Raw genomic sequence first — 26,064 nt, 5'->3', positions numbered from 1 at the left:
AAAGGATTTTCAAGAGCTGAATGGTTGGGTATATCTAATACCCATGAAATCACCAGAAGACACACATATACTTCCAAATTGGAGCAAGGGCTGCAGCTGTCACACTTTTTCCTAATCTCCAGATAACTACCCTCACTGCTTATTCAGGGATGTGGGTTATAGGTGCATAGAGTGGGCTGGGTTGAAAGGAAAGCTGGATATACTGTATTAATAGACAGGGGCTTCACCTACATAATTCTCAGCAGAAGGTTCCTCTACTAAGACCAGCCTGAGACATCACATTCTCTAGTCTCTTGGGATTCTGCAAGTAAAACTGGGTCTCTCTTGTCATTGAATTACCTTGAGACCCTAGGGAGACCTCAGCCTCTTTGAAGGAAACCTTGATAGCAGTGTCGAAGAGAATTTCTTTTCCCTAGTAATGGCCAAGGAATCACTAGCCTGCAAACTCCAAGAGGGCAGAGACCATGTCTGCCTTCCTCACCAGTGCATTTCTAATGTCTAGGATGGCAGGCACCCAATAAATACGTTTTGAAGGAAGGAACTAACTCTGCAAGCTACTTCTGACATAAAATCCAAAAATGCTATTGGAGTAGCCCCAGGCAAAACACTGCCCTGACTACAAGAACCAACCTGGCCTAGCACAAGAGTTTGCCAAATATGGGCAGATCATCAGTGTTGGGGGAAGTGAACCAGGGCTGAGGACCAGCAGAGCAGAGCCCTCTTCCAGAGGAAAAGGATCCCTGACTGAAGGACCAAACAAGTAGCCAGTCTTGCTCCTTAGGGGTATGTTATAGGAAATACAAACAGAGTTCACCTTGTCACGGGCTTCAGCGAACCTCAGACCTGAATGGAGGCCTACTTTTCCTGACAATGCAGAAAGGCCAGCTGCCTACAGTATACTTCAAAAAATGTGGGGACTGATGTCCCACTAGAGGTTTAAGAAGCCAACAGAGACCTCAAATCCACCGCCTACTGGGTCATCTAGGGATGAGACAAGAATCCAACTAGTCAGGGTTTATTATGTCATTATATCATAATGACTACTGCTAACATTTGCTAAATTGTTATTTATGTACCTGGGAGAAGGCTAAGCACTTTGCACGAACATTTCAGTTAATCTTCTTAACAACCATATCAGAGGTACTGTCATTCTTGTTTTGTAGATGAAGAACCTGATGAAAGGTGAGTTTCAGTAATACCACCCAGTATATAAGAGAAGCAGGACTCAGATTCAGGCTTGTCTGACTCCCAAGTCCATGCTCCAGGGTCTTGACCACTCTGCCTCCTGTTTCTTACTCAGCAGATGAACTAGGTAGGTGGTCAAGACCAATTCTTACAACTTCTCTCTAAAACATATCCAGCACTATCTGGAATCAAAAGTGGCTAGAAGATCTTAACAACATGGGCTGACTTTTCTCAAGGCAGTTCCTGGATGGAGGATGAGAAAGAAAGTTCAAAGGGCAGGCCCTCAAACCAAGAGCTGTGCATTTTAACCTAAACCCTTCACTACTGTCAGCTACAGCTGGCACCTGCCAAGAGCATGTGCCAGAGGCTGAACAGCAGCATCTGCCATCTGCCTCTGTGGAGAAGGAGTCCTATTGCTGCTGCAGCTGCTGACTTCCAGCAACCCCTGAGAGGAATTCAGGGTGGAGAGGGAAGCACTCTGCTCCAGGGAAACTGGTAGAACAGGTCTTTAGATAATTAGATATTTTCAGGAACTGATTTATGATCCCAATCCTTCCATCTCTTCATATCTAGAAAAGCACCCTTCATGGTGACATAAGCTCCTCCTGACCAGCAGAAAACCTTTTGTAAAGTTAAGTGCATGATTGCATTGAACTCCCCCTTCACCAAAATCTTATATATTATTGATTCTCCCCTCAATGCCTCTTTGGAGCAATCTCTCAGACCTATCTGACGTGCTGCCTCCCAGGCTGCAGTCTTCATTTTACCCCAAATAAAACAACTCACAATTCTCACACTGGGCATCTTTTTTAGTCAACACTACTCACCGAAGTATAGATGTCCGAAGAGTAACCACACACACAGTCTTGATCACGTTCCTGCTCATTCCACACAGTGCCTTGAACTGCAAGCTGTTCCAATTAGTAAGACTTTTATACAACCTCCAAAATAAGCCAAAAGACCATATTTTGGTCCTGTATTTGTTATTCTGTTTTTATAAATTCCTCCACTATTTTATTATTTCCTCCCTGAGGAATTTTAGGAGAGTCAATTTAAAACAGTTTTTAAATTGAAGTGGATTTACTGCCTAATTATACCACTTTCTTAACCCTCTTTGTCACACAAGTTTGGAAATAAGTTTGTGTCTGCACAAAGCGCAAACAGAACCCACCAGGTTTACACTTTTCTGAGTGAGAGAGAAGGACTTAAGATGATTATCTTTTGTTCACCTGAAACTATCACAGCATTGTTAATTGGCTATACCCCAATACAAAATAAAAGGTTAAAAAGACAAAAAAGATGATTATCTTTTACTGGGGAGTACTTAAGCAAGAGACAATTACTTCATTTCATGGGGAGAGAGGCTAACTTAAGATATTTCTGACTGGTCTTACTTAGGTCAATTAAATTGTGATGTAAAAAGATGCCACAGCCTTGTTCAATGCTGGCTGAATTTTAGAATCCAAGAGCTTGTCTGGTTTCTGTCAACAGCCAGAAAACCCTACCTTCCCCCAGCTACCGGGTACTCAAGCCATTATCACAATCTGAGGAGACAGATTTAGGATGAATAATTTACGATCTTCCTGTACTGCAATGTAGTTACGAATACAGGACACTTTGGCTGGAAAAAGTTGCTGCTGAAGGCTCATTGCAATGAGGTATATAGTCCATTAGTCATTCACCTTAAATTAGGTGCCCAGTAGATACAAGAAGAGCAGCGATATAGTGCCACCTAAAAAGTCTCCTGAAAATGCTTTTCTCTAATATAAAAAAGAGAAATATATTATTCTCTTAAAGGAAAAAAGCACCACTTGGTCTGACTGGCACACCAGGGGCTACAGCTCTCAAAGCACAGCACAATGAACACGTGGGGGCAGAGAAGAAGTGAGCTCAGGCGCCTTCTGTCCGCTGAGGGCAAATGCAAGCAGGTATGAGAGCAAAATGGGGATGGCAACTGGTGGGAGAAGGCCTCTCGCTAAGCCAGAAGCTGCCTGAGTCCCATCTGCAGCCTCTGTGGGGGCTGAGGGTCATAATTAATCTCTGCCACCCAGAGTTTAGGACTAACTGAAAAAATAAAACATGGCAGTTAGAGGTACATGGAGAACAAAATATCTTTATAAGGGATAAGGTGCCTGGAGAACACAGCTTAGATGTACAATCACAAATGCGTTTCCTAATACTTTCCTACACTGAATTAAAACTTATCAACTGGACAAATATAGGCTGCCCTGCCATAGGCAGACCAGTTAGAGCATGGCAGGGAGAGAACACATGAAAATTCTGAAGATTAGCCATTCCCTACAACAGAATTCTTTTCCAGTATCACTAATCAGAAAAATCACTTTTCCACTCCTGGAGAGAATCAGAAAAGGTTGGGGGGAAAGAACAAAAATAATCTTCCTGGGAAGTAAAGTGTCCACTTAACGGACCAAGACTGAAAAAACAGCATAGGAAAAGATTGATTCTCCTTAACATATATATTCCAAAGTGGTCCTATCTCAAACATTACCTTTAGGCTAACCCAACAAACCTTTATTGCTACCTACTACGTGCTATATGTCAAGTAAGTAATTATAAGTAAGACAGCTTCATGAAGTAGACGCATAAGTACATATAGTAGACTTCTGCTCCCGGCTATGATGGAGCATGCCGGTACAAGACTCATCATCTATATAAATAACTATAAAACTGGACAGAGTACTTAAGACAATCGCTTTCCATCAGGAGATAAGAGTGTAAGGTTGCAATCCCTGGGAGAAGGGCAAGTGAGCCCCAAAGTTGCCCAGTTCTCTTTTAAGGAACAGTTTCTCAACCACAGCACAGAAAACTGGGACCCAAACCGTATAGAGTATCATCAAGGCCCAGCGGCAGAGCTCTGAGTGTGGCCAGGATCTGAGTGGTGGGACACTGGACAGGGAGCTGCGAAAACAGGGAAATCCCAAAGGCTGAGGGCTGGGACATAAAGGCCCACAAAGGTCTGCATATAGTAGATGCTGCAGCGATGAGAAGCAAACAGAAACACTAGCGGTCACACAGTGCTGGGGTAGGAATGAGGAGCGTTGTAGACCTCCGGCTCTGCCAAAGTGAAGAAATCACACTAGCAACACATACCAGTTGGCACTAGAAAGGCCTTTAGGAGTAAGGATCACATTCAAGGGCAAGACCTACTCTGAACGTCTCCTCTCAAAGCCTAAAACCACACAGTACAATACAGCATAAAGACAGAGCAATGTATAGATAACATGAGAACACTAAAGAAAAAGCTCAAATCAGAGGCTTCAGGGAAAGCACCAGAGAGGACTTTATGTTTACCTGAATCTGAACACATCAGGCAGAATGGTAACAGCACAGGCAGAGGAACAGAGCACTCTATGTGGAAACGTGAGATGGCACTCTGCAAACAACGGGTTGAAAGTGGAGGAGAAAAGGAAGTACAGAATGGCTCAGGGGCGCAGACACCTCAGAGAATGCGCTGAGGTGGTCTCTGCACTGGGGGTTTCCCTGGTGGCTCAGGGGTAAAGAGCCCACCTGCAAGGCAGGAGATGCAGGAGACAGATCTGATCCCTGGGTGGGGAAGACACCCTGCAGGGGGAAACGGCAACCAACTCCAGGGTTCTCGCCAGGAAAATCTCATGGAGGGGCCTCATGGCATACACGGGCTTTGTACTGCTACAAGGAATAAAGGAGGAAGAGGGGTGAAAGATAAGGAGTTCAGTCTTGATACATTAAGTTGGAGATATGTGACATACAGGTGGCTATATGGTCTGCGGTCCAGCAGAGAAGTGAATGAACACATATAGATTTGGGAGCAGTGAGCAAAGAGGTTACAACTAAGGAAAAATGAGATTGTCCAGGGTGGGCACACAAGAAAGAGTAGAAACAGAACTCTGAAGAACAAAACATTTAAGGGACAAGCTGAGAAGAGACTGAGGGAAGAATAATTAGAAAGAGCGATCCATCGGCTAAAAGGAGAACAAAGAAAAGGATGGTTGCAACATAAGGCAACTGAGGAGAGGGCATCAAGAAAGCAGCCAAAGGTGCCAAATGCAGCAGGGGTGTTAAGTAAAAAGTAAAGGTGTCAAACTAGGGAGCTCATGGTTACCTCGGTAAAAGCCAGGCTTTAGGCAGAAGCCAGACCTCACTGGTTCAGAAGCAGACAGAGGTGGGAAAACAGACAACAAATGTGGTGTGCTTGTTCAGAAAGCTTCCCTGGATGGGAAAGATGAAGCCAGGAACCTGGCCAGAGATCCCTCACAAAGAACAATGCTTGGCTCAATAAATATCTGTGCAATGAATAAGCAATCATTAAAAAAATAAAACAAATAAATGATCTGCACCCATCTGGTTGTTTGACTAGCCCTTGTTTGTTACCGTGTCGGTCTGTTGGCAAACTGGATACATATTAGGCCCAAGCCAAGTTCCATTTCCTCCACAAAGCCTTCCCTGATTTTTCTCACCTTCAACAACCTCCACTACGACAAACAAAAAAACAGAGAATAACAAGTGTTGGTGAGCACATGGAGAAACCTTCTGGAACCCTCATACACTGCTGGTGGAAATGTAAAACGATGCAGCTGCTGCAGTAAACAAAAGAAGTTAAACAGTTAGCATATGATTCAGCAACTCTACTACATAAAACAAAATCTATACCTGAAATACTATTCAGCCATGAAAAGGAAAGCGGTACCAAAACATGTAGTTACAACATGAATCTTGAAAACATGGCCCTAAGTGAAGGAAGCTAGACATAAAAGGCCACTTACTGTATGAATCCAATTAATTAAATGTCCAGAAAAGGCAAACTCCTAGAGTCGGAGAGTAGACTAGTGGCCTCCAGAAGCTAGAGGAGGGGGGATAGGGAATGGCTGCTAATAGGTGTGAGGTTTCTTTTAGGAGGTAAACGCCTCTGGAACTAAATAATGGTATTAGACCTCAATTTAAAAATACCTCTAATCTCTCACTACAGAACTCCTAAATTTTACCTATCTATTTAGCCCAATATCTACTGATTTGTACTGAGTAAAACTGCTCTTTCCAGTGAGAGAGAGGTTCCTTGAACACAGACAGTCTTCTCCTAGACTATTTTATTAGCTTCCTAACAGATATCCTTACCTCTAGCCCTCATCTTCCTCCCCTTGCCATCTTTCTCCCATCCGCACCATTACCATTCTTCTACATTTTAGCAAAAATGTTCCAGGAATGTACCAGTACTACTCTTCTGCTCAAAGTTTTAATAGCTCCCAATTTTCTAAGGCAATGTTCTCCAAACTAGAGTTTTTGCTTTCCATAGGTACACAAGACAAATTATGGAATTATGAAAAGAAAATATTAAAACTATTAATATTTGTTTTTAGTTGATCTTATTAAGGTTTTGCTTTTGGAATCTCTTATAAACATAAGACTTTAGCACAATGGTGCTTGTTTACAATGTATAAACAAAAATTGGAGCACATCCTCAACTTTTTTTGGATATGACTGCATAATCAAAAAAATTTGTAGACCACCTGCCTTAAACAATTAAAATCAAAGCTGCTTTCTATGGTATATAAGATCCTTCATCACCTGGCCACCATCTACTTCTTCAGAAGTCACCATTCCAGCTTTGCTCTTTTTATTTCAGCAACACTAATCTGCGTAGAGAGTTTCCTTTATTTACCAAGCTGTTTCATATTTTGGGGCTTTTGCTCTTTCAATCCCATTGCCTGGGAATCGCCTTCAAATTCAACCTTCAACATTCTGTCAGGCATCAGCTTCCCTGGAAAGAAGGCTTCAGTTCTGCCGCTCTTCTCTAAGCTGAACACGTCTCCGCTTGCAGCAGCACTCTGGGCCCTACACCCCTCCGTCGTTTCACTTGCCACATCATAGTATTTATACATCTATCCCCCTCGTTAAACGAGCAGTTCTTCCGGGGCAGGAACTGCACCATACTCATCTTTATTAACCTCGTGCTTCATCCAGGACCATAATCCTACTAAGTTCTTAAAAACTGGTTCTGAATTGAATCTTTTTTCTCTGTACGCTAAATACTTACTAACTCTGTAGTCTATTTCCCAGAAGCAAGGGAACAACAGTAAACATTTTCACAGTCAATTGTTAGCTTCAGGTGTACATTAGCCTCAATGACTCATCTTGGTTTAGCTTTCCAAGGCTGGTTCTGGCCCTTTAAATGTTAACATATTTTTGAATTGTTATTATATATGTCAAAAGGTTAACACGTTTGTCAACTGAAATGCCAACCATTAGGTATGCTTGGAAAGAACTTAAAGAGCAACTGGGTGAGGATATTGATTTCAAAGTGAAGGGAACGGTCTTTCTCAAAGAAAAGCAGGGTGTTTGCTTTGATGTCCCTACTGCACCAGTAACAGAGGTACAGGAAGAGTGGCAAGATTCAGGACACTGGCAGTTTTCGGAGGCCACAGAGCAACCAGAGCTAGAAGCACCACGGGAAGGATACTGCAACTTCCGAGGACAATGAGAAGGCAACAGAGGCTTCAGGGAACATCGCAAGGGCAACCGAGGTATCAGGGGACAATGGGAAAGTAGAAGCTTCAGAGGACAGCAATCGGGAGGTGGCAACAAAAGTAACAGATTCCAAAACAAAACCCAGAAGCAGAGTTTTAATAAAGCATTCGGGCAGTAATGTGAAGTAGAGGATTTATTTGGCAAAAACAGCAACATGAAACTGAACATTATTTTTCACACAAAGTTAAAAGCACATTGTATTTCCATTCTGACCACTTGGCCAGTTCCCATCTCTTTGAGAGAGATAAGCTTCAGTTAAATTATTTCATCTGATTGATGACTGTCATTTACAATTGTACCGCTACTTCTGTCTCAGGTATTCCTTTGGAAAAGGTGTATGGATTCATTACATACTCTAATGTATTGTCTATAGATTATAAGACAAAGTCAAGCATGCATCTGCTGATACTTTTTAAGTTGACCCATCTTTATATTTAGAAATGTCTCTTAATAGTAGGCTTAGCTCAGACGGTAAAGAATGGTGGCTCAGATGGTTAAGAATCTGCCTGCAATGCAGGAAACCCGTGTTCAATCCCTGGGTGGGAAAGATCCCCTGGAGAGGGAAATGGCAACCAACTCCAGTATTCTTGCTTGGACAATTCCACACAAAAGAGTCTGGCAGGCTATAGTCCATGGGGTCGCAAAGAGTCAGACACAACTAAGCAACTATCACTCACTCACACTATTTGTCAATATCTTAATCAGATCATGATGTTCTCAAAGGCATTACGTCTCCTTAAAGCGCCTTCACATATCTCTGCTCTGATTGTGTTCATTCTAAGCTTTCACTCTCCAATGATAGACTTTGATTTTAATGTTTAATGATTTTATGTTTAATGTTTAATGATTTTAATGTTTAATTTTCAAGGGACAATTCCCTTATTGCTAATTTATTATTCAGTCAACAAATATTTTTATGGTGCGTCTACGATATGCCAAGCCCTTGGTACTTGCTAGGAATAGCTGGCATAAGCAACACAGGCAAAATCTCAGCTCTCAAGAAGCTGACAACCTATCGCAGGACTTTCCAAATACTTGGGGTCACTTCACATTTGTCTCCAGATATTGATAATCCCCGGGTCCAAAATGCTATTTTAAGCCATTTAACAATAACATTAGAAAAATAGTGATTCAATGGCTCACAAGGAAAACACAGGGCATCTTTTATCAAACTGTTATCACTGCTTCCTAGCAGTAGGTTCCGGCACTGAACCCAAAAAGGAAAGAGAAAAGAAGCCCATTATACGTAAGTCAATGCACACCTAGGGTTCTCCCAGAGACAAAGGAACTGCTAAGTGATAAACAGGAACGGGGATGAGTAACTGCAGAGCTGCTTTCTTTTGGTTAGTTTTCCAAGAATAATTTCTATAATCCATGAACTAAAGACAACAACAAACCATCAGGAATGTATTTTATCAGGGAAAACTTAATAGCTCAGGTAAAAACCAAACAAATTCATAAGTAGATAAATACTGATTCAGGCTACCAACAACAGGACTTTGCTGCTATTGTTTCGTTGTTGCTTTTTCAAATAGGGTCTACCCCCCGCCTTATAAGAAGAGGTAACATGCACCCTGGAAAACACAGAAAACAATCAACATACAGAGTAATAACCAGTGGGGAGGGCTATGCTGTGCATCCCTTCACTCTCACTGCAGGGAGATGGCTCAGCAGCTTCTCCTACAGAGGCTCCTGACCTCTGTCATCTCCGGGAAGCCCTCTGAGGGTGGGTGGGCAGCCCTCGCCTCCAGAGCACTGTAGACCCCAACAGCACAGTCCTAGTAACCTGACAGTAACACCCAGCTACACCTGGTCGATAGACACCACCAGTGTCTGTACAAACTCTTAACATCCAGGATGGACCTGACCTTCAAGACCAAGTTGTCAACACGGAGACAACAGTGGTTGTGGACTGCCATGCACCGTGGTGTGGTCCCTGCAAGATCCAGGGGCCAAGGTTAGAGAAAGTGGTGACCAAGCAGCAGGGGAAGGAGGTGATGGCCTAGGTGGATACTGATGACCACACAGACCTCGCTGGAGGGTAGGCTAACACGGTGGGCAGTGTCAGCTGTGCCCACTGTGCTGGCCAGGAAGAATGGGGATGTGGTGGACAAGTTCATGGACATCAAATGATGAGAACGAGCTGGAGACCTTCCTGAAGAAGCTGACCAGCTGACAAGCGGGAAGCATCCTGACTGCCCCTGCCCACCTGGGCCCCATGGTCCCAGGGGAACCCTGATAAAACTCACAGCCTTTCTTTGCTGGCCCTTTCCACCTCCTCCCTCTGTCTGGTCCCAAGCTTTGGAGACCAAGCCTCCAAACACAGAGGCCAGGGTGGCCACCTGAGGGACAGGGCTACTGCCCAGCTGAGAGCGCCGTCTACCCCCTGCCCCCCAACCCTGGCTCTGTTTGCTCCCTCCAGGGCTTCTGGCCCTGCGCTAAGGATGCTGGGACAGAGCCCTGGGGCCAGCCGGCAATAACCGTTTAGTCCTGTCTCCCTGTTCCCTTCTGATCTGAACACTGGTGCCTGGCTCATTTGCCTCCTGCATTTCCCTTTCCTGCTGCTGTTTTGTGAAAAGACAAAGAAGGAAAAAGAAACCCAAACAAGTGAGAATAAAATATATAATTCTCTCATTTTTCATAGATCTGTAATAAAGAACTTTATGTGATCCTTCTATCACCCACTGAGAAGAACAGACCCTGGGCCCTGTACTACATGACCCTGAACCCACACCCCCACCTCTCCTGCAGAGAGCCACCTCCCTCTTTTTTCCCAGGTGCCAGGGCAGCGAACATGTGTTGGGCTGAGGGTATCCTGCAAACCCTTGACTCTGCAAGGCTCAAGACTCTACTCTCCCTCACCATTAGCTGGCCCTTTGGTTCTCTAAGGCTTCACTGTGAAAAACTGGACCAACAAAGCTAGGGTTTACACTGTCAAAAAAAAAAAAAAAGAGAGAGAGAGAGATAATAACTCCACTACTCAAATATACATATATATATATCATTTCAGACTTTCTGTTATACAAAAATATTTTTCTTTTCACAAAACTGACAGCAATTTTGAACATGAATATGCAATTGTGTATCATGTTTTTTCATGCTTAACATCGGGAGCATTTTCCATGTACTCGTTCTTTTAAAATGTGAATTTTTAAGTGAGATAATATTTCACCACGTGGACAGGCCATAATTTCACCACACTCCCATTGTGGGCCAGGTAGCAGTAATGTTTTCCAACACAGAATAAATGAGTATGGATAAATGCTCTCATTCACAACCATCTAAATATGTCCTTGAGGTAAATTCCTAAAAGGGGAATTACTAAGTCAAAGAACATGAACTTTTTAAGGATCCTGATTTATGCCAAAAAGTTCTCTATTCAAAAGCACAACAGGAGAGCAACCACATCACCCCTTGGCAGCACCAGATATTTCTACTTTGATCTTCATCAATATGATAGGTTAAAAAGGATTTCTCATTTTACTTTGCAGCTCTTTGGTCAGTAATGAGAATGAACATTTTTTAATGTTATAAATCATTTTAATTTCTTATTTGTGATACTCTGTTTATGTCTATTATTCACTTTTGCTATTAGGACATTGTGCTTTTTAAAAAAATTGATCTAAAAGAGCTCTGATAAATTAAAACACACAACAAACCTGTCTGTCAGGTATTGCCTGCACGTTCATTCAGTTTGAACACACATGGGTCTTGGTTCTTCCATGGTAAGAGCTCCAAACTTTTCTAAAATGGAACTGGTACAATCTAATTCCCATCAGAGCCACTCCTACCAAGTACCACCTCTTTACCTTTATACTCAATGTGTTCCTTAGGGTGCTGTTTTTAAGCACCAGACTCACCAGGGATACTAAAGACTAGCCCAATGAACCCACAGCGCTCTGTTGAACTGACTAGCTTGGAAAATACAGAAAACACTCAGAAAAGCTTCTTCCTCTCCTATACTCAGAATCCCTCACATAACAAGCTGTTCATTCTGGTTCAGGGCAAAAAAAGCTGCCTTTGGGCCTCTAAAAGATCACCTGTGGTTGGAAGGCAGCAAAGCAGAAGAAAAAGAGTATAAGCTCTAGAGCAGAAAAACCTGCATTTAGATTCCTGGCTCTGCTGTGCTCTTGCCATGTGACCTTAGTCAAGTCATTTTGCTTCCCTGGGCCTCAATTTCCTAATTTCAAAAATAAATCTGTTTTAGGGTTATCGTAAAGATTAAATACATAATGTCTATAACCTGGGATCTGGTATACAGTAGGTGCATTTCAAAAAATGTGACTTTCCTACTCTGATGATGGTAAATCAGTTACTTATTTAATTCAGATAATCTTACATAAAATGTTGACCTCAAATAGCTAGCTGTCCCAGCAAAGCATCATCTGGGTAAAAAATATTTAGGTCAGCTTTCTGTCAAATGCAATTTCCACTGCTATAATTATGCAATCAACCATCACTTCAAGAAAACAAAACCCCCAAATTTGATGTCACTAAAATTGCTAAACACAGTAATTATTTGAGTCTCAAGATCATGGCCACCAACTCCTTTCGGAAAACAATAGAAATCTTGGTAATTATAGGATCAAAAGACTGATTAGTTGCCCCAGACAGTGGTTTCTACAACAGTTTTGGTCATTGCCCAGAACAGCAGCATACGCAGAAGTCATTCTCACTTCCATGCTCTAAAAGGAACAATGTCAATAAAGAACCAAAGGAAAAAAGACAGGGAAAAAAGGGCTACTTTTTGAAATTTAGCCTTTTGGGCACTTTTTCCTGGCAAGAGGTAGAAGACTGGTGAAATAATCTCTAGAAGGAAACCATACTTTAAAAATCGATCAGTGTAACCCCTTTCTATGGAAAAAGGTACATTCTCCTTCTAAGTATAGAGGGTAGATTCTGTCAGAAAAGGAAAGAAAGCAAAGTATCACTTATGTTCATAGCACTGTACTACACGCTTTAATTACTTTATCTTTTAAATCAAGTTGTGAGGTAGGTCTTATCCTTTCTTACAGACAATAGGTAACTTGCTCAAGGTTTTGTAGTTATTAAGTGGAAAGAAACATCCAGCTCTCAGACCCAGGTCTAACTTTGAAACCTTTATCTTTTCATTACATCTTCATGAAATCTCAAAATGACCATGCCGATTCTCTTTTATGAGAAAGAACCCAGGGACTTCCCTGGCGGTGCAGTGGCTAAGACTCTGCGCTTCCACGGCAGGTGGCGCAGGTTCCATCCTCAGTCGGGGAACTAAGAATCCTGAATGCCACGTGGCAACAAGGCAAAAAAAAAAATTTTTTTTTTTTTTTTTTTTTTTTTCAAAAAATGAAAAAAAAGAGAAAGAACCCAATTTAAATTTTGGTCTAAAACAAAACAGACAAACAAATAAACCCAACAAACTAAGAGTTCACCAAAAGGGCGACCATTTCTATCAATTAGCTCTTCTGGCTCTTACTAGTCTTTAAAATGAACTGACAGACTCACACAAAGTACCCTTTTTAAAAAACCTTAAATATTAAAGAAAATGGTACCTGTTGACAACCACAGAGCACTGAAGCAGAAGCAAATATAAAACAGGTACAAGCTTTTCAACTGCTTCACAAACGTCTGCCAACAGAATCTTGATAAAATCCAGGAAGCACGGCTTGGCTCGATTCCCAGCTTCTCCATGGCCTTCCAGACAGGCAGAACCAGTCCACTAGAAAGATAGAAAAAGAAGAAATTATATGCCAAGTAATTAATAATTGATTCCTCGAAATGCAGAGTGCTAGACAGTATGACAGATTAGGGAGAAGAGAAATTTCAAGTTTGTCTTTCACTGTTCATACCTGTCTATAAATCTCAAACCTGAGCTTTGACATAGCCTGTAATTACCAGGATAAAAACATAGCAAGGGATATGAAATGAATCCACTGTAAAGCTGAAACACTTTATATTCCATTATTTTCTAATCTAACAGTTAATCATCTATGTGGAAGAGTGGAAAGTGCACCCGACTGAAAAAAAAGATCTGAGTTTCAGTTCTAGCTCTGCTAACAGCTTTGTGACTTTATCCAAATACTGCTTTTTCATCTGTGAAGAGGAGAGTTCGGAGCATCACAGGTGAACTGATCTGGAGGGTTTCTAGCTATGTGTTTAGAAAGCTTCCGTGCAACTGTCATTAGCTAAGGCGTGCATTCTCCAGTTTGCTATTGTCCCCAGCACTCTTATCTCTAAAATCTATCCACTTTACACTTTGATGTCACCTCCAAGATCCTTAGAATCATTAGCAATTCCTGACTTAAATTCATATATCCACTCAGCAAGTATTTACACAACCCCTATTTTGCACTAGACATCCAGAATCTATGGGTTGAATGACAGGTCCCTTTCAGAAGGAAAAAAAATGACTTTCCATCAGTTTCTTCTTACACAACTTCCCCATATTGTATCAATTATTATATAAATGTCGGCAGCATTATGAGGGTTGACTGGGTTCTGAAGAAGCAATTCAAAAATCTTCTGTACTAAATATGCACCTGTCATCCACATCTAGAAAATGGCACAGACTGACAACCCCCAATCCTAGCCCAGCACTGTCTAGGTCGGATATCAATATCAGGAAATAGACAAACACGCACACAGAACTGCAAAACTAAGGTACAGCCCACCCAAGAAAAAGTGTTCACTGAGCCTTAAGCATCCGAAGGACATCCTCTTTCTCATTCACTTCCATCCATTCCTATTTCCAGTGGTTTGTCATTGTACGTTAGGGGGAAGGGGACAGAAAGGTGTGCAGGCCAGACACATGCTCAAGGGATTATGAAATGGAGCCTAGGTTAGAAAGTATATCCAGGAACCTAGCCTGCCAAGATGGAAAGACTGAATGTGCATGTGCGTGTGTGTCTATGAGTCTTACCCAACACATTACTGCCTACCACAAAAGGATTTTAAATTCAAGGTGACTCAATACCTGTCATCAATAGCGTGGCAGGTGGGCGATAGAAGCATAAAAGAAATGAATAGGTTTTGCAAATGGGAGTAATAAACACCACTGGATTGGCAAGCTGATTAGAGAAGGGCAAGGTCTCACAAACCGTGCAGGAGACAGAGGCGGTTATTTTCTTGTGAACTCCCAATCAGTCTTTCCTCTGAAACCTACAATTGCTTAAGGGCACAAATCACTGCTAGGGTCCAGTCAAAGCCTTGCTGACCAGAGGCAGGAACAACAACACAACAACAAGATCCAAATGGCTTGTTACAGAATCAAAGGGAAACAGCCCAGGGAGAGAACACACACCCCCATAATACTTGACAAATGAAAATCTAGAAAAGCAAGCTAGAGTTCTGGCATTTAGGGCGTTACAAGTACACCCGAAATAAAAGCACTCTCTGTTGCAGCAGCTGTTCAGAGAGAGCAGGGGGTGATGTTTACTTAATACTTCAGGTTGATGGGGGATGTATCATAGTTCAGTCTGTCAGCTACATACGTGGAACTCCATTTATGTACCCAGCGATAAGATGTTTGAACAACGACAGAGCACGTCTGAAACAGCCTATTCAGCTAGTATGAGTAATCAAGAATAAAGCTCTTTAAAAAAAAAAAGTCTCAGATATTTAGGAAAGTTACAGAACAGACTGCCATGAATAGCTTTGCTTATATTTGCAGACATTGTTTCCCAAATAGCTGGAAAAATGAACAGATTGTTCTGGGAGGTCGTCCTTCCAACTTGTTCCTTAGCTTCCAGTCTGTTAATCAGATCAGAAAGCACAAGGAGAGTCAGTTAATACTCTTCACTAACTGCTGCTGCTGCTAAGTCACTTCAGTCGTGTCCGACTCTGTGCGACCCCAGAGGCGGCAGCCCAAAAGGCTCCCCCGTCCCTGGGATTCCCCAGGCAAGAACACTGGAGTGGGTTGCCATTTCCTTCTCCAATGCATGAAAGTGAAAAGTGAAAGTGAAGTCGCTCAGTCGTGTCCGACCCTCGGCGACCCCATGGACTGCAGCCTACCAGGCTCCTCCGTCCATAGGATTTTCCAGGCAAGAGTACTGGAGTGGGGTGCCAGTGCATCTGTCGTCAGTTGGGCACAAGCACTGTGAGGTGAACGGAGGCAAAGCTTTCCTGGAATCTCGCCCGAGGTCTTTTCTCTCGACTTCCTTCATTTCACCTTTGTGCTCACGGCAACCACCATAGGACCCCTCTGGGGGGCAAAATTATCCGTGTCCTGAATAAGGCAGGTTTCACAACGTAACGTACAAGCAGTGCTCAGCCCCGCCCCCCTCATTCAGCATCAACGTGCTGTCTTGGTGGGGAGAACACACACCAGAGACAGTAACTAGTGGCGAGGAAGGAAGGAGACCAGTAGCGTCTCGGGGCCGGTCAGTCTGTCTGTCTGTCAGGGGATGGAGGGAATAGCAGGACCAGGCCCGGGCCCCCCAAAAAATGGGCTTAGCCTGGGACTCCAGCTCGGCACCTGCAAAGCCAGAAGCAGCTGGCTGTCCTAGCCGGGCCAGGAGCGCCACCTCCGGGTCCCAACACCCGGCCAGCGCACCCCCAGAAATAGCCCGTCCCGCTCGCCCCTCCCATGGGCTCGTGGTCCTCGGCCCGGCAGCCAGCCGCCCCCGGCCACCTACCGGGGCTCAGGGCCACACAGCGGGACCCCGGCTCTCGGCGGCCTCCGCCTCCTCCCGGTCCATGGGGTCGGGGCCCCAACCTCCGCTCCCCTCACCCGGAGGAGGAGGAAAAGGAAGAAGCGAACGCGGGCTTCCCACCCGGACAGCTCGCTCTCGCCTCAGCTGCCCTGGACCGCGACGATAGCCGGAAATGCCGCCCCCTCCCACCTCCCAGTCTCAACCCGGAAACACACTCTCCATGCTAAACAAGCCCTCCTGACCGCCCCCCCCCCGGAAGCTCAATTCTAGCCGCGAGCCCGCGTGGGAGGAGGGGCAGTGCTGGAGGGTAGAACTACGCACGAGCGAAGGAACCTGGGTCCCCAGGCTGTCGCCTCCCGCTCTCCAGAGGCGGTGTGCACCTTCGCCCGCCCGGCGCGAGCCCCAGGCCCCAGACTCGGGCAATACCCACAAGCAAGATGGCGGCAGCGGCAGCACCCCCTACGGCTTAGCGCCCAGCCGTGCTATTGGCTGGAGCCTGGAGTGAGGCCGTCACGGATTGGTCGAGAGCGCTGCGGGGGTGGGGGTGGAGCTGCAGCACCCCGGCGCCTGGAGTGGGCAACGCGGCGTGAGCAGCGGCCCCAGGCTTCCGGAGCACCGCGCTCGGAGAAGACTTCGCCGCTCGGGGCCGCAGCCTGGTGAGCTCAGCCCCCTTCAGGCCCTCCCCTCCATCCCAGCCGGGGCCGCTCCGAGCCGGCGCGGATCGATGCCGACACACCCCGGGGACCCTATCGCGACATCACCGTGCCCTGTCGAGACTCCATTTTGTCACAGCCCTTCTCAACATATAGCTATATCTTTTTTTAAAAAAAATTTGCCCTGTCATCTTTGGGGGCTGTCCCATGTCGTGGTATTGCCGTGATCTCTCCGTGACATCACCGCGCCATCGTGAAGTGTGATCTCATCGCCGCCCTGTCGTGACTTCATCAATGTCGTGTTGTGACCTGGCTGCGGCGGGACAGGTGGTGACCGCCAGAAACCCTCCTCCCCTTCTCATCTCCCCATCTCAGTGGCCCCGCTTCGATTATCCGGCTTTTGGATTATCCGTTGTCCTGGGAGCTATCCGGGACCCCTTCTTGCTTCTCCAGCCCCTGGAGGCATCCAGAGGCTGGTAGCCGGATGGGGAGGGTGAGGAGAGGGAGCGCAAGGGGTTAATTCTGCTGCTGCTGCTGCTGCTGCTGCTGCTGCTTCTGCCCGAGGGAGGGAAAGGAGAGGAGGCACAGAGCCTGCGGGGGCGACTGAGAGCCCTGGCTGGAGGGGTGGCGTCCCCAGAGGGGCCTCTGAGCCTTCCCTGGGTCAGCGCCTTGCGCCCTCACTTCTACTGAAGCGTGTGTCCTGTGTCTTCTGAAGAAGGGAGGGGAAAGGAGACCTAGCATGCCCTTTTCCCTCATGTCAGCCTGAGTCCGGATAATCGAACTTCACCATGTATGTTTCCATTCCTCCCTGTCCGTCCTCACCACTCCTTCCTTGTACGCCTGGTGGAGGGAAACAAAACCTGGCCTTTGGTGCAGGGGGCAGCGGAGCAGTGGGGCCAGCCCTTTCCCGCCCCCAGGAGACTGTTGAGGAGAGCTGTCCAACTGAGCAGCAGGATGCATGGTCCTTCTCTCCCACTTTCTGGAGGTGACCTTGGACCAGGGTCCTTTCTTCATCCCTAAGGACTTGAGGGTCCAGCCCCTTAAAGGGGCTTCCCCACGGGAGGTCAGTCCTGAGGAGTCCATCCCTCCTGAACTTCCCCTCCCTCTGTGCTAATCCCTCCCTCCCTCCTCCACTCCCACCCCCACCCCTCCTCTGCAGAGGGATGCTCAGTCCCTCTTGTGTTCACAGTTGGGCAAGGCGGGCATCATGGCCTCGGATTGCGAGCCAGCTCTGAACCAGGCAGAGAGCCGAAACCCCACCCTGGAGCGCTACCTGGGAGCCCTCCGAGAGGCCAAGAATGACAGCGAGCAGTTTGCAGCCCTGCTGCTAGTAAGGAACTGACTGACAGCTGGGAGGTGGGAAGGGCTGGGTGGTTGGGCCCTCTAGGAATGGGGTCAACAAGTCCCCAGGGATATGTAGGTGCCGCTGGTAAACCTGGCCGCACCAAAGAAGGTCCAAGGCACGTACCTGTGGACTCATTTTTGCTCCCGCTGCATGTGAGAGCAAAGGGGGAAGTAAGGGTGAATAAAGCTTGCAGCCCTTAGGAGCCTTGGAGGAGGCTGCCTGGGGCTGCCCTTTGGGGCATCCCAGAGCAGATGGGAGCTGACTCATAGGGTAACAGCAGCAGGTAGTAACTAGTGCAGAATACTTGATGGCTGGGGATGCATGTTCTGGAGGTGGAGAGAGTCGCAGGACTGGAAGTGACTGGGAAAGGGTCCCTGGGGATGGCCAGAATGGGTTTGTAGGTTGAGGATGAAGGAGCTGGTTTGGGGCTCAGCCCTCTTGGAAGAACCCAAGCTGGGGACAGCAGAACAGGAGCTGCAGTGCTGGGAAGGGGGGGCTGGTGTGTGGGGGGTGAAGGGAGGAGGGAGTACAGCCTGCTTGTTTGCCATGGCAACAGGGAGACGGCTCCAGAGTCAAGGGCTCACACTGCAGCAGAGGAGGTGTTTAGGTGAGATGTAAGGGGAAATGTTTTGACAGGCAGAGCGGCGAGACACAGGAGCCATTTCCCCTGAGAAGGTGGCGGGAATGGATGAGAGACTTCTCGAGGGAGTGATTAGAGAGGGACCCCAAGTCCGTGGAGAATTTTAAACACTGAGTTCCAACCTCTTGCAACTCAGATGTTGGGCCTCTAGCTCAGACATCAAGAACTTTCCAGCTAACAGGGTAACGACATGGCAGAAAGCACAGTTGAGGAGGACTGGACCTTCCTTCTGCAAGGATCCTAGAGGAGGGATCCCAGAGGCCACACTTGTGTGCCTCAGGGGAGAAGGAAGGAGCTGGATAAGGTGATCTCTGGGAGGCTTCCTGACCCCAGAGTGAATCCTGTTACATAACCTAGTTCTGCTGATGGTCCACCCCCAGAGTGCAGGGCAGAGTCTTTGCCAGCCCTTCCTTCCATCCTGCTGATCGCACATACCTCCCTCAGGTGACCAAGGCAGTCAAAGCAGGTGACATCGATGCCAAAACTCGGCGGCGGATCTTTGATGCCGTCGGTTTCACCTTCCCCAATCGACTCCTGACCACCAAGGAGGCGCCGGATGGCTGCCCCGACCACGTTCTCCGGGCCCTGGGCGTGGCCCTGCTGGCCTGCTTCTGCAGTGACCCTGAACTAGCCGCCCATCCCCAGGTCCTGAACAAGATCCCCATCCTTAGCACCTTCCTCACAGCCCGGGGGGACCCTGACGATGCTGCCCGCCGTTCCATGGTCGATGACACCTACCAGTGCCTGACAGCCGTGGCAGGCACCCCCCGTGGGCCCCGACACCTCATTGCCGGAGGCACCGTGTCTGCCCTGTGTCAGGCATACCTAGGGCATGGCTACGGCTTTGACCAGGCCCTGGCACTCCTGGTGGGGCTGCTGGCTGCTGCTGAGACACAGTGCTGGAAGGAGGCGGAGCCCGACCTGCTGGCTGTTTTGCGGGGCCTCAGTGAAGATTTCCAGAAAGCTGAGGATGCCAGCAAGTTTGAGCTCTGCCAGCTGCTGCCCCTCTTTCTGCCCCCGACAACCGTGCCCTCTGAGTGCCTCCGAGATCTGCAGGCCGGGCTGGCACGCATCCTGGGCAGCAAGCTGAGCTCCTGGCAGCGCAACCCCGCACTGAAGCTGGCCGCCCGCCTGGCACACGCCTGCGGCTCCGACTGGATCCCAGCGGGCAGCTCCGGGAGCAAGTTCCTGGCCCTGCTGGTGAACCTGGCATGCGTGGAGGTGCGGCTGGCACTGGAGGAGACGGGCACAGAGGTGAAAGAGGATGTGGTGACCGCCTGCTATGCCCTCATGGAGCTGGGGATCCAGGAATGCACCCGCTGTGAGCAGTCGCTGCTTAAGGAGCCTCAGAAAGTGCAGCTTGTGAGCATCATGAAGGAGGCCATCGGGGCTGTCATCCACTACCTGCAGCAGGTGAGGGCGGGGGTGGGGGGCCATGGAGGGGGGCCTTGTGCAGCGGGGAGCCAGAGCGAGGAAGAGGGAGAGCGGGAGGTGAACCCCGGCCCTGGGTGTGTGGCTGATCCCACAGCACTCCAGGGAGTAGTGTGTGGCGAGCCTCCCTCTCCCTTCTCCCTCCTTCCCTCCTTCCCTCCCTGAGCCTCCACACAAGCACCACACCACACACCATATGTGCACTCACATCACAGTACACACACGCACACACAACACAGAAGCCTCCCACTCACAACCCTCCCCCCCGATCCACACACACTCAAGTGAAGCAGCCTGTCCTGCTCAGGCTGCAGCGTTGTCTTACACACGTACACATACAAACGGGAGTCCGGCTGCCAGTTCTTGACCTCCCTGCCAGACTCCCATTTGATCACCTCCCTCAACACCTCTCCCCGCTCCTACCCGAGAGTCCAGCCCCCCGACCTCCTAGCTACCACGCCAAGCTCTCTCATGGTCCCATTCTTTCTGACTTAGCCCAAAGCGGGGCTTCTCTCCCACCACTCGCACCACTGCCACCAGTGGGGGTGTTTCCACAGTAGCCGGGGCCTGGCTTCCCCCCCATACCTCCCACTTCACGAGGTATGTTCCATCACCCCTGGTCAGAGTGGGGTGTTGACTGGGAGGGAGTGTTTATCTAGCCGTGGACTGGTGGGTGTCCTCGCCTTGAGAGGCTTTAGAGGTTGAGTGCCAGCGAGTGCAGGGTCGTGTCCTCTGGAGTCCAGTTGGCTCAGCAGGCCTGCGCGGGGGGCCTGCTCTGTGCCAGGCCCCTGTTGAGTGAACGTGTCCCAACCGTGTGCTGTGTTCTGGGCCCATAGGGCCAGGCTTTGCAGGGCTTGCAGGCCAGAATTTCCTTCTAGCTGTGTTATTCCCGGGCTGGCCAGCATGCTGGCCAGGCGGGGAGGGTCTCTGGCTCTGCTCTACCTCAGGGGGGCCCTTTGGTGACAGGTGGGGCCAGAGAAGCAGAAGGAGCCCTTCGTGTTTGCCTCCGTGCGGATCCTGGGTGCCTGGCTGGCCGAGGAGACCTCGTCCCTGCGCAAGGAGGTCTGCCAGCTGCTGCCCTTCCTCGTCCGCTATGCCAAGACCCTCTACGAGGAGGCCGAGGAAGCCAGTGACCTTTCCCAGCAGGTGGCCACCCTGGCCATCTCCCCTACCACTCCTGGGCCCACCTGGCCCGGGGATGCGCTCCGGTGAGTTTGTGCTTACGGTCTGTTGAGCCAGATGTTCTAAAGGAAGGGTTGTAACAGGGACACCTCCTCTCTCCCCAAACTCGGCTGTACTGGGCTTCCTGACTGGGGCATGGGGTTTGGTATTATTGCTTTTGGGGAGAGTAGAGGGGGATTGTTCCCACAGGACACCTGGGCTTCCTAAGTCTCACTTGCCAAGCCCAGATTGTTCTGTAGAGAGAGAATTACAGCTTATTAAGCATCCGCTGCCTGCCAGACATTTTATTTCACCCTTTACCAAAACTTGGTCCTCCCAGCACACCTCGGCCAGGAGTCTCATCCGCGTCTTCAGGGTGAGGAAACAGATTCCCGGAGGCTAAAGTCACTTGCCCACACTCACAGCCCAGGTTTGAGCCCAGGCCTGTGCAACTCCAAAGTCTGTGTTCTTTCTACAGTGCCTACAAGGACGTGTTCTCCTTCTCCCCGACTTCTGTTCGTCTTTGATGGGGTGCCCCCCCGAAGGGAACCCTGGTGCCTTCATCTCACCCCCCACATTTCTGTCCCTTCTGCACCCCCAGGCTCCTCTTGCCCGGCTGGTGCCACCTGACCGTCGAGGATGGGCCCCGGGAGATCCTGATCAAGGAGGGGGCCCCCTCCCTTCTGTGCAAGTACTTCCTGCAGCAGTGGGAACTCACCTCCCCCGGCCACGACACCTCAGTGCTGCCTGACAGTGTGGAGATCGGCCTGCAGACCTGCTGCCACATTTTCCTCAACCTTGTGGTCACTGCACCAGGGCTGATCAAGTGAGGCTGGGGAGGAGGTTGGAGGCAGCAGGGACCCTGCCCAGGCTTGCCTGCAGTCTCAGTCTCCTCCTCTGCTTCCCTGGACCCATGGGTTCCTGTTAACGTTAGAATGAAAGGGCCTCAGAATAGAGAGAGCCACCCCACACTGGGATTTGGCACGTGTGGAACTCCCCCTGGGCGTGCATGTCTACCTGCTCCGGCCATAACCCAGTCTCTGCTCCCCAGATGCTGCAGAAAGGGGCCCACAGTTAACTGTTCACCATGCTGCCTAATTCCTTGCCAAACCCTGGCCTGGTGAAACTGGGAGCCCAGGTTGCCCCAGGGCTTGGTCTGGGTCCACTCATCCCCTGCCTTCCATCTTTGCCTCCCTTTCTCCCCAGGCGGGATGCCTGCTTCACTTCTCTGATGAACACCCTGATGGCGTCGCTGCCTTCACTAGTTCAGCAGCAGGGGAGGCTGCTTCTGGCTGCCAACGTGGCTACCCTGGGCCTCCTCATGGCCCGGCTCCTGAGCACCTCTCCAGGTAAGCCCCTAGGGACCCAGTCCGAATAGATGGAAGGCCTGGGTGGACGCAGAAGACCAGGCTGTATTCTGGGCGCAAGTCGTCATTTTCCTGAAAATGGTTTTACAGAATTTTCCAATCAATCTCTGAAGTGCACCTCCATCCCCCGCCCTGCCCCACCCTTCTTCCCCGAATGATAATAACATCTTCTTCCTTCTAAAGACTTTGAAGGCAAGGCCTGGTGGGTGTAAGTACAGGGCTGCTCTCAGGCAAAGGCATAAGCACCTGGAACCCCCAGCAGCCTGAGGAATCTGAATTCTGTGTTTTCAAGGTGGAGCCGCCCCCACCCAGGCCCTGAGTCAGTAACACGACTTCTCTCCATTGAGGTTTTTCTCTGCTCAGCGCCTCACCTCCCTCATGACAGGCTTCAGTGCTCTTTCAGCACGTCCCTCCCTCCCCACCCGCACCTCACTCTGGCTGTGTGCGGGTCAGGGAGGCGTCCGCCCCAGGCCCCTCCCAGCCCTCTGTGTCTCCCACTTTGGCCGTGGGTGTCTGCTTGGGTCCCTCTGTCCCCGCCTGTTCCCTTTTCCCCATCTGTCGGGGTGGAGGAGCTGCACAGATGCCTGGGAACAGAGTGTAACGAGTCCATACCCTCAGCAGCCTCTGTTCCCTGTAGGGGTGGGACCCCAGTAGGGTGCCTGGCAGCTGGAAGAGGGGCATTTCCCAGTGCATCAGGAGCCTTGCCCCAACCCACCCGACCCTCTCGCCTGGAGCTCCCTCAGATCCAGGCTGCGTCTCCACAGCCCCTGAGTAGAGACCCAGTGCTGGTTAGCCCAACAGCCTCGGGAGAGCACCTGCAGTACCAGGGGCATAGTAGCCCTGTGGGCCAGCGAGCCAAGCCCGTGGTCCCCTCTGGCACCTTTTTCTGGCCTAAGAATCAAATTGCTGCACCCCCCTCATTTGCTGACAGGCTAGGCCCAGCAGAAGCTCCCATCACCACTCAGACTGTAGCAGGGTCCGACCACGAGGTAGAGTCCCAAGATTATTACATTTCATTCTCATGACAAGAGTTCTAAGATTAGCACGATTGGCCCCGTTTTACTCATGGGAAGAAACCAGACCCAGAAAGTGAATTACCTGAGGTCCCACCGTGAAGGTAGGGTTTGAACCCAGGCAGCCTGACTCCAAGCTGCGCCTCGGAGGTTCCTGAGTGTGCCCACCGGGAAGGGGGGAAGGGCAGGGGGTTGGGTGAGGCCACCAGCCCCTCTGGTTCATGCCCCTCTCCCTGCTTGCCTTCCAGCTCTGCAGGGGACGCCCGCGTCCCGAGGTTTCTTCGCGGCCGCCATCCTCTTCCTGTCGCAATCCCACGTGGCCCGGGCCACGCCTGGCTCAGAGCAGGCAGTGCTGGCCCTGTCCCCCGACTACGAGGGCGTCTGGGCGGATCTGCAAGAGCTCTGGTTCCTGGGCATGCAGGCCTTCACAGGCTGTGTGCCTCTGCTTCCCTGGCTGGCCCCTGCCGCCCTGCGCTCCCGCTGGCCCCAGGAGCTGCTGCAGCTGCTGGGCAGCGTCAGCCCCAACTCTGTCAAGCCTGAGATGGTGGCCGCCTATCAGGGAGTCCTGGTTGAGCTGGCACGGGCCAACCGGCTGTGCCGGGAGGCCATGAGGCTGCAGGCCGGCGAGGAGACTGCCAGCCACTACCGCATGGCCGCCCTGGAGCAGTGCCTGGCTGAGCCCTGAGGGGGCATCCACTGGGGACAGACCTGGGGGTGGGCAGCGAGGGAAGGAGGGAGGAGGCATCTCCCCTGAAGCCCCCCAATTAGACCCCCCTCCCCAAACTTCCCCCCCAAACACCCCAGCTTTCTGGCTTTTCCGAGGGGTGAGGGCATGGCGCCCACCCTCCAAGTGTAAGGAACCTGCGTCACGCCCCCTGGGCCCACTCCGGGGCAGGGATTGACTTGGAAATCAGCGTGGCTGTCCCCGCCAGGTCGGGGGAGGTTGGAGCAGCCCCCAGAGTGGGGGGGCACTTGGTGTCATTTTGCCCGATGTCTGGCTCCCTCGCAGGAGAGAGACCCCCAAATGGGACAGGGCTGGCAGGAGCTGGCTGCCTCAGCCCATGCGCCCTGCCGGCCAGGGCGTGGGCTCCCCAAGACTGTGGTGCCCCTCTGGCCTCCCAGGTCCACGTCCTTCAAATTGGCCATTTGGTTCTTGCCCTTGGCCCCCTTGGGCAGAGAGCAGGCTCAGGCCGTTGACATCACAGTTCTTCCTGTCAACTTCAGTGACCCAGGGTCTGAACTGCCCCAACCTTCCGGGGGAACCTGGGGCAGACAGGCCTGGTGGGGGGGCCGGGAAACCACCTTCCACATGAGCTTCCTTCAGGGGACCCAGGGGACCCAAGGGCCCTGGTCTCTAAGCTTTCATGTCGTGTTGCAGCAGAGTGACAGTGGGGGCTGGGGAGTTATTTATTTTGCCTGTCCTTATCCCTGCTTGGACTCCCGAGCACCTGATCCCTGTCCCCTCGGTGCCATCTGGCCTGGCTGGAGCCAGGAGCCGGAAGGATGCTTTCCCAGAATGAGCATGTTCCCCTAGTGACTGCACCCCATCGCCATCGTGGTGCCTGGCTTCCACTCCCACCCCTGCTGATGATTGCTCTCTGCCGAGAGACGCGACTGGCGGCTCCAGCAGGGACTACCTTTCTTACGAACCCAGGGGACCCCCACCCCAGCCTGACCCCTTGCTTCCCTCTTCCCTCCCCCAGTGAGTTCTGTGATCACCAGTTCAAAGCTGTGCAATGTGGACACAATAAATGTTCATTGGTGACAAGACGGCTCCTGTGTGGTCTGTCCCGCACCTTCTTCCCTCTGGGCCCCAGCAGCTCACAACACACATGCCCTGCTAATCACAGTTCATAAGTGTCCTCTCATTCCGTTCCCCCAAGAATCCAATGAAGCAAGTGTCATCCCGATTCTGAGGAAACAGGTGCCCGGGAGGTGATTTGCTCAAAGTGTTGCAGCCAGTAAGTCCCAGAGCCAAGGCTCCATCCAGGCCATCCAACTTCTCAGCCTGCACCCTTCAGTGGCAGAGCAGGTGGCAAACTCATGTTGATGTGGCGAGGCCTGGATGGGCGAGGGGAAACTTGTGCTCTTTTGTCCAAATGAAGTGCTGCCCCTCC

General features: G+C 49.7%; 2 protein-coding genes and 1 pseudogene across 9 annotated transcripts in view; 2 read left to right on the top strand and 1 right to left on the bottom strand.

The window, feature by feature from the left end:
* The window catches only part of KIAA0319L (KIAA0319 like), a 100,879-nt gene extending 84,111 nt beyond the window's left edge, over nt 1-16,768 (bottom strand). Inside the window, exons 1-2 of one of the 2 annotated variants that reach the window (XM_040231721.1) lie at nt 16,659-16,768; nt 13,239-13,405 (exon numbers count right to left, since the gene is read on the bottom strand). In XM_040231721.1, the coding sequence (XP_040087655.1) occupies nt 13,239-13,377 (139 nt within the window). In that variant the 5' untranslated portion in view covers nt 13,378-13,405; nt 16,659-16,768. Of the gene's footprint in view, nt 1-13,238; nt 13,406-16,319; nt 16,542-16,658 lie in introns of those variants that run through there. The other variant, XM_040231720.1, reaches the window with a different exon arrangement.
* LOC120856434 lies at nt 9,370-10,414 on the top strand (annotated as a pseudogene).
* Nucleotides 16,769-16,878: 110 nt separating the features above from the next.
* On the top strand, nt 16,879-25,715 carry NCDN (neurochondrin). 7 transcript variants are annotated; one of them, XM_040231715.1, is made up of 8 exons: nt 16,911-16,993; nt 17,250-17,317; nt 18,150-18,320; nt 19,420-20,388; nt 21,373-21,614; nt 22,169-22,393; nt 22,774-22,916; nt 24,196-25,715. In XM_040231715.1, the coding sequence occupies exons 2-8, from the start codon at nt 17,285-17,287 to the stop codon at nt 24,630-24,632; spliced, it is 2,220 nt and encodes a 739-aa protein (XP_040087649.1). In that variant the 5' UTR covers nt 16,911-16,993; nt 17,250-17,284; the 3' UTR covers nt 24,633-25,715. The 7 variants fall into 7 exon arrangements, with proteins under 7 accessions (XP_040087652.1, XP_040087653.1, XP_040087650.1 ...); XM_040231717.1 differs by having other exon boundaries at nt 16,912-16,993; nt 18,180-18,320; XM_040231718.1 differs by lacking the exon at nt 17,250-17,317 and having other exon boundaries at nt 16,879-16,993; nt 18,180-18,320.
* Nucleotides 25,716-26,064: the final 349 nt, after the last annotated feature.

This window comes from Oryx dammah, unplaced genomic scaffold (assembly GCF_014754425.2).
Source record: "Oryx dammah isolate SB20612 unplaced genomic scaffold, SCBI_Odam_1.1 HiC_scaffold_28, whole genome shotgun sequence".
Taxonomy (NCBI): domain Eukaryota; kingdom Metazoa; phylum Chordata; class Mammalia; order Artiodactyla; family Bovidae; genus Oryx; species Oryx dammah.
Note: the sequence above shows the minus strand (reverse complement) of the source record. Positions and strands in the feature narration are given on the sequence as shown.

Bases quoted from the DNA above. Each gene is read 5' to 3' on its own strand.
- NCDN (XM_040231713.1), top strand. From the start codon at position 17,949: ATGGTCCTTCTCTCCCACTTTCTGGAGGTGACCTTGGACCAGGGTCCT. The intron at 20,389-21,372 runs GTGAGGGCGGGG...CTTTGGTGACAG, and splicing joins TCATCCACTACCTGCAGCAG to GTGGGGCCAGAGAAGCAGAA. The intron at 22,917-24,195 runs GTAAGCCCCTAG...CTTGCCTTCCAG, and splicing joins GCTCCTGAGCACCTCTCCAG to CTCTGCAGGGGACGCCCGCG.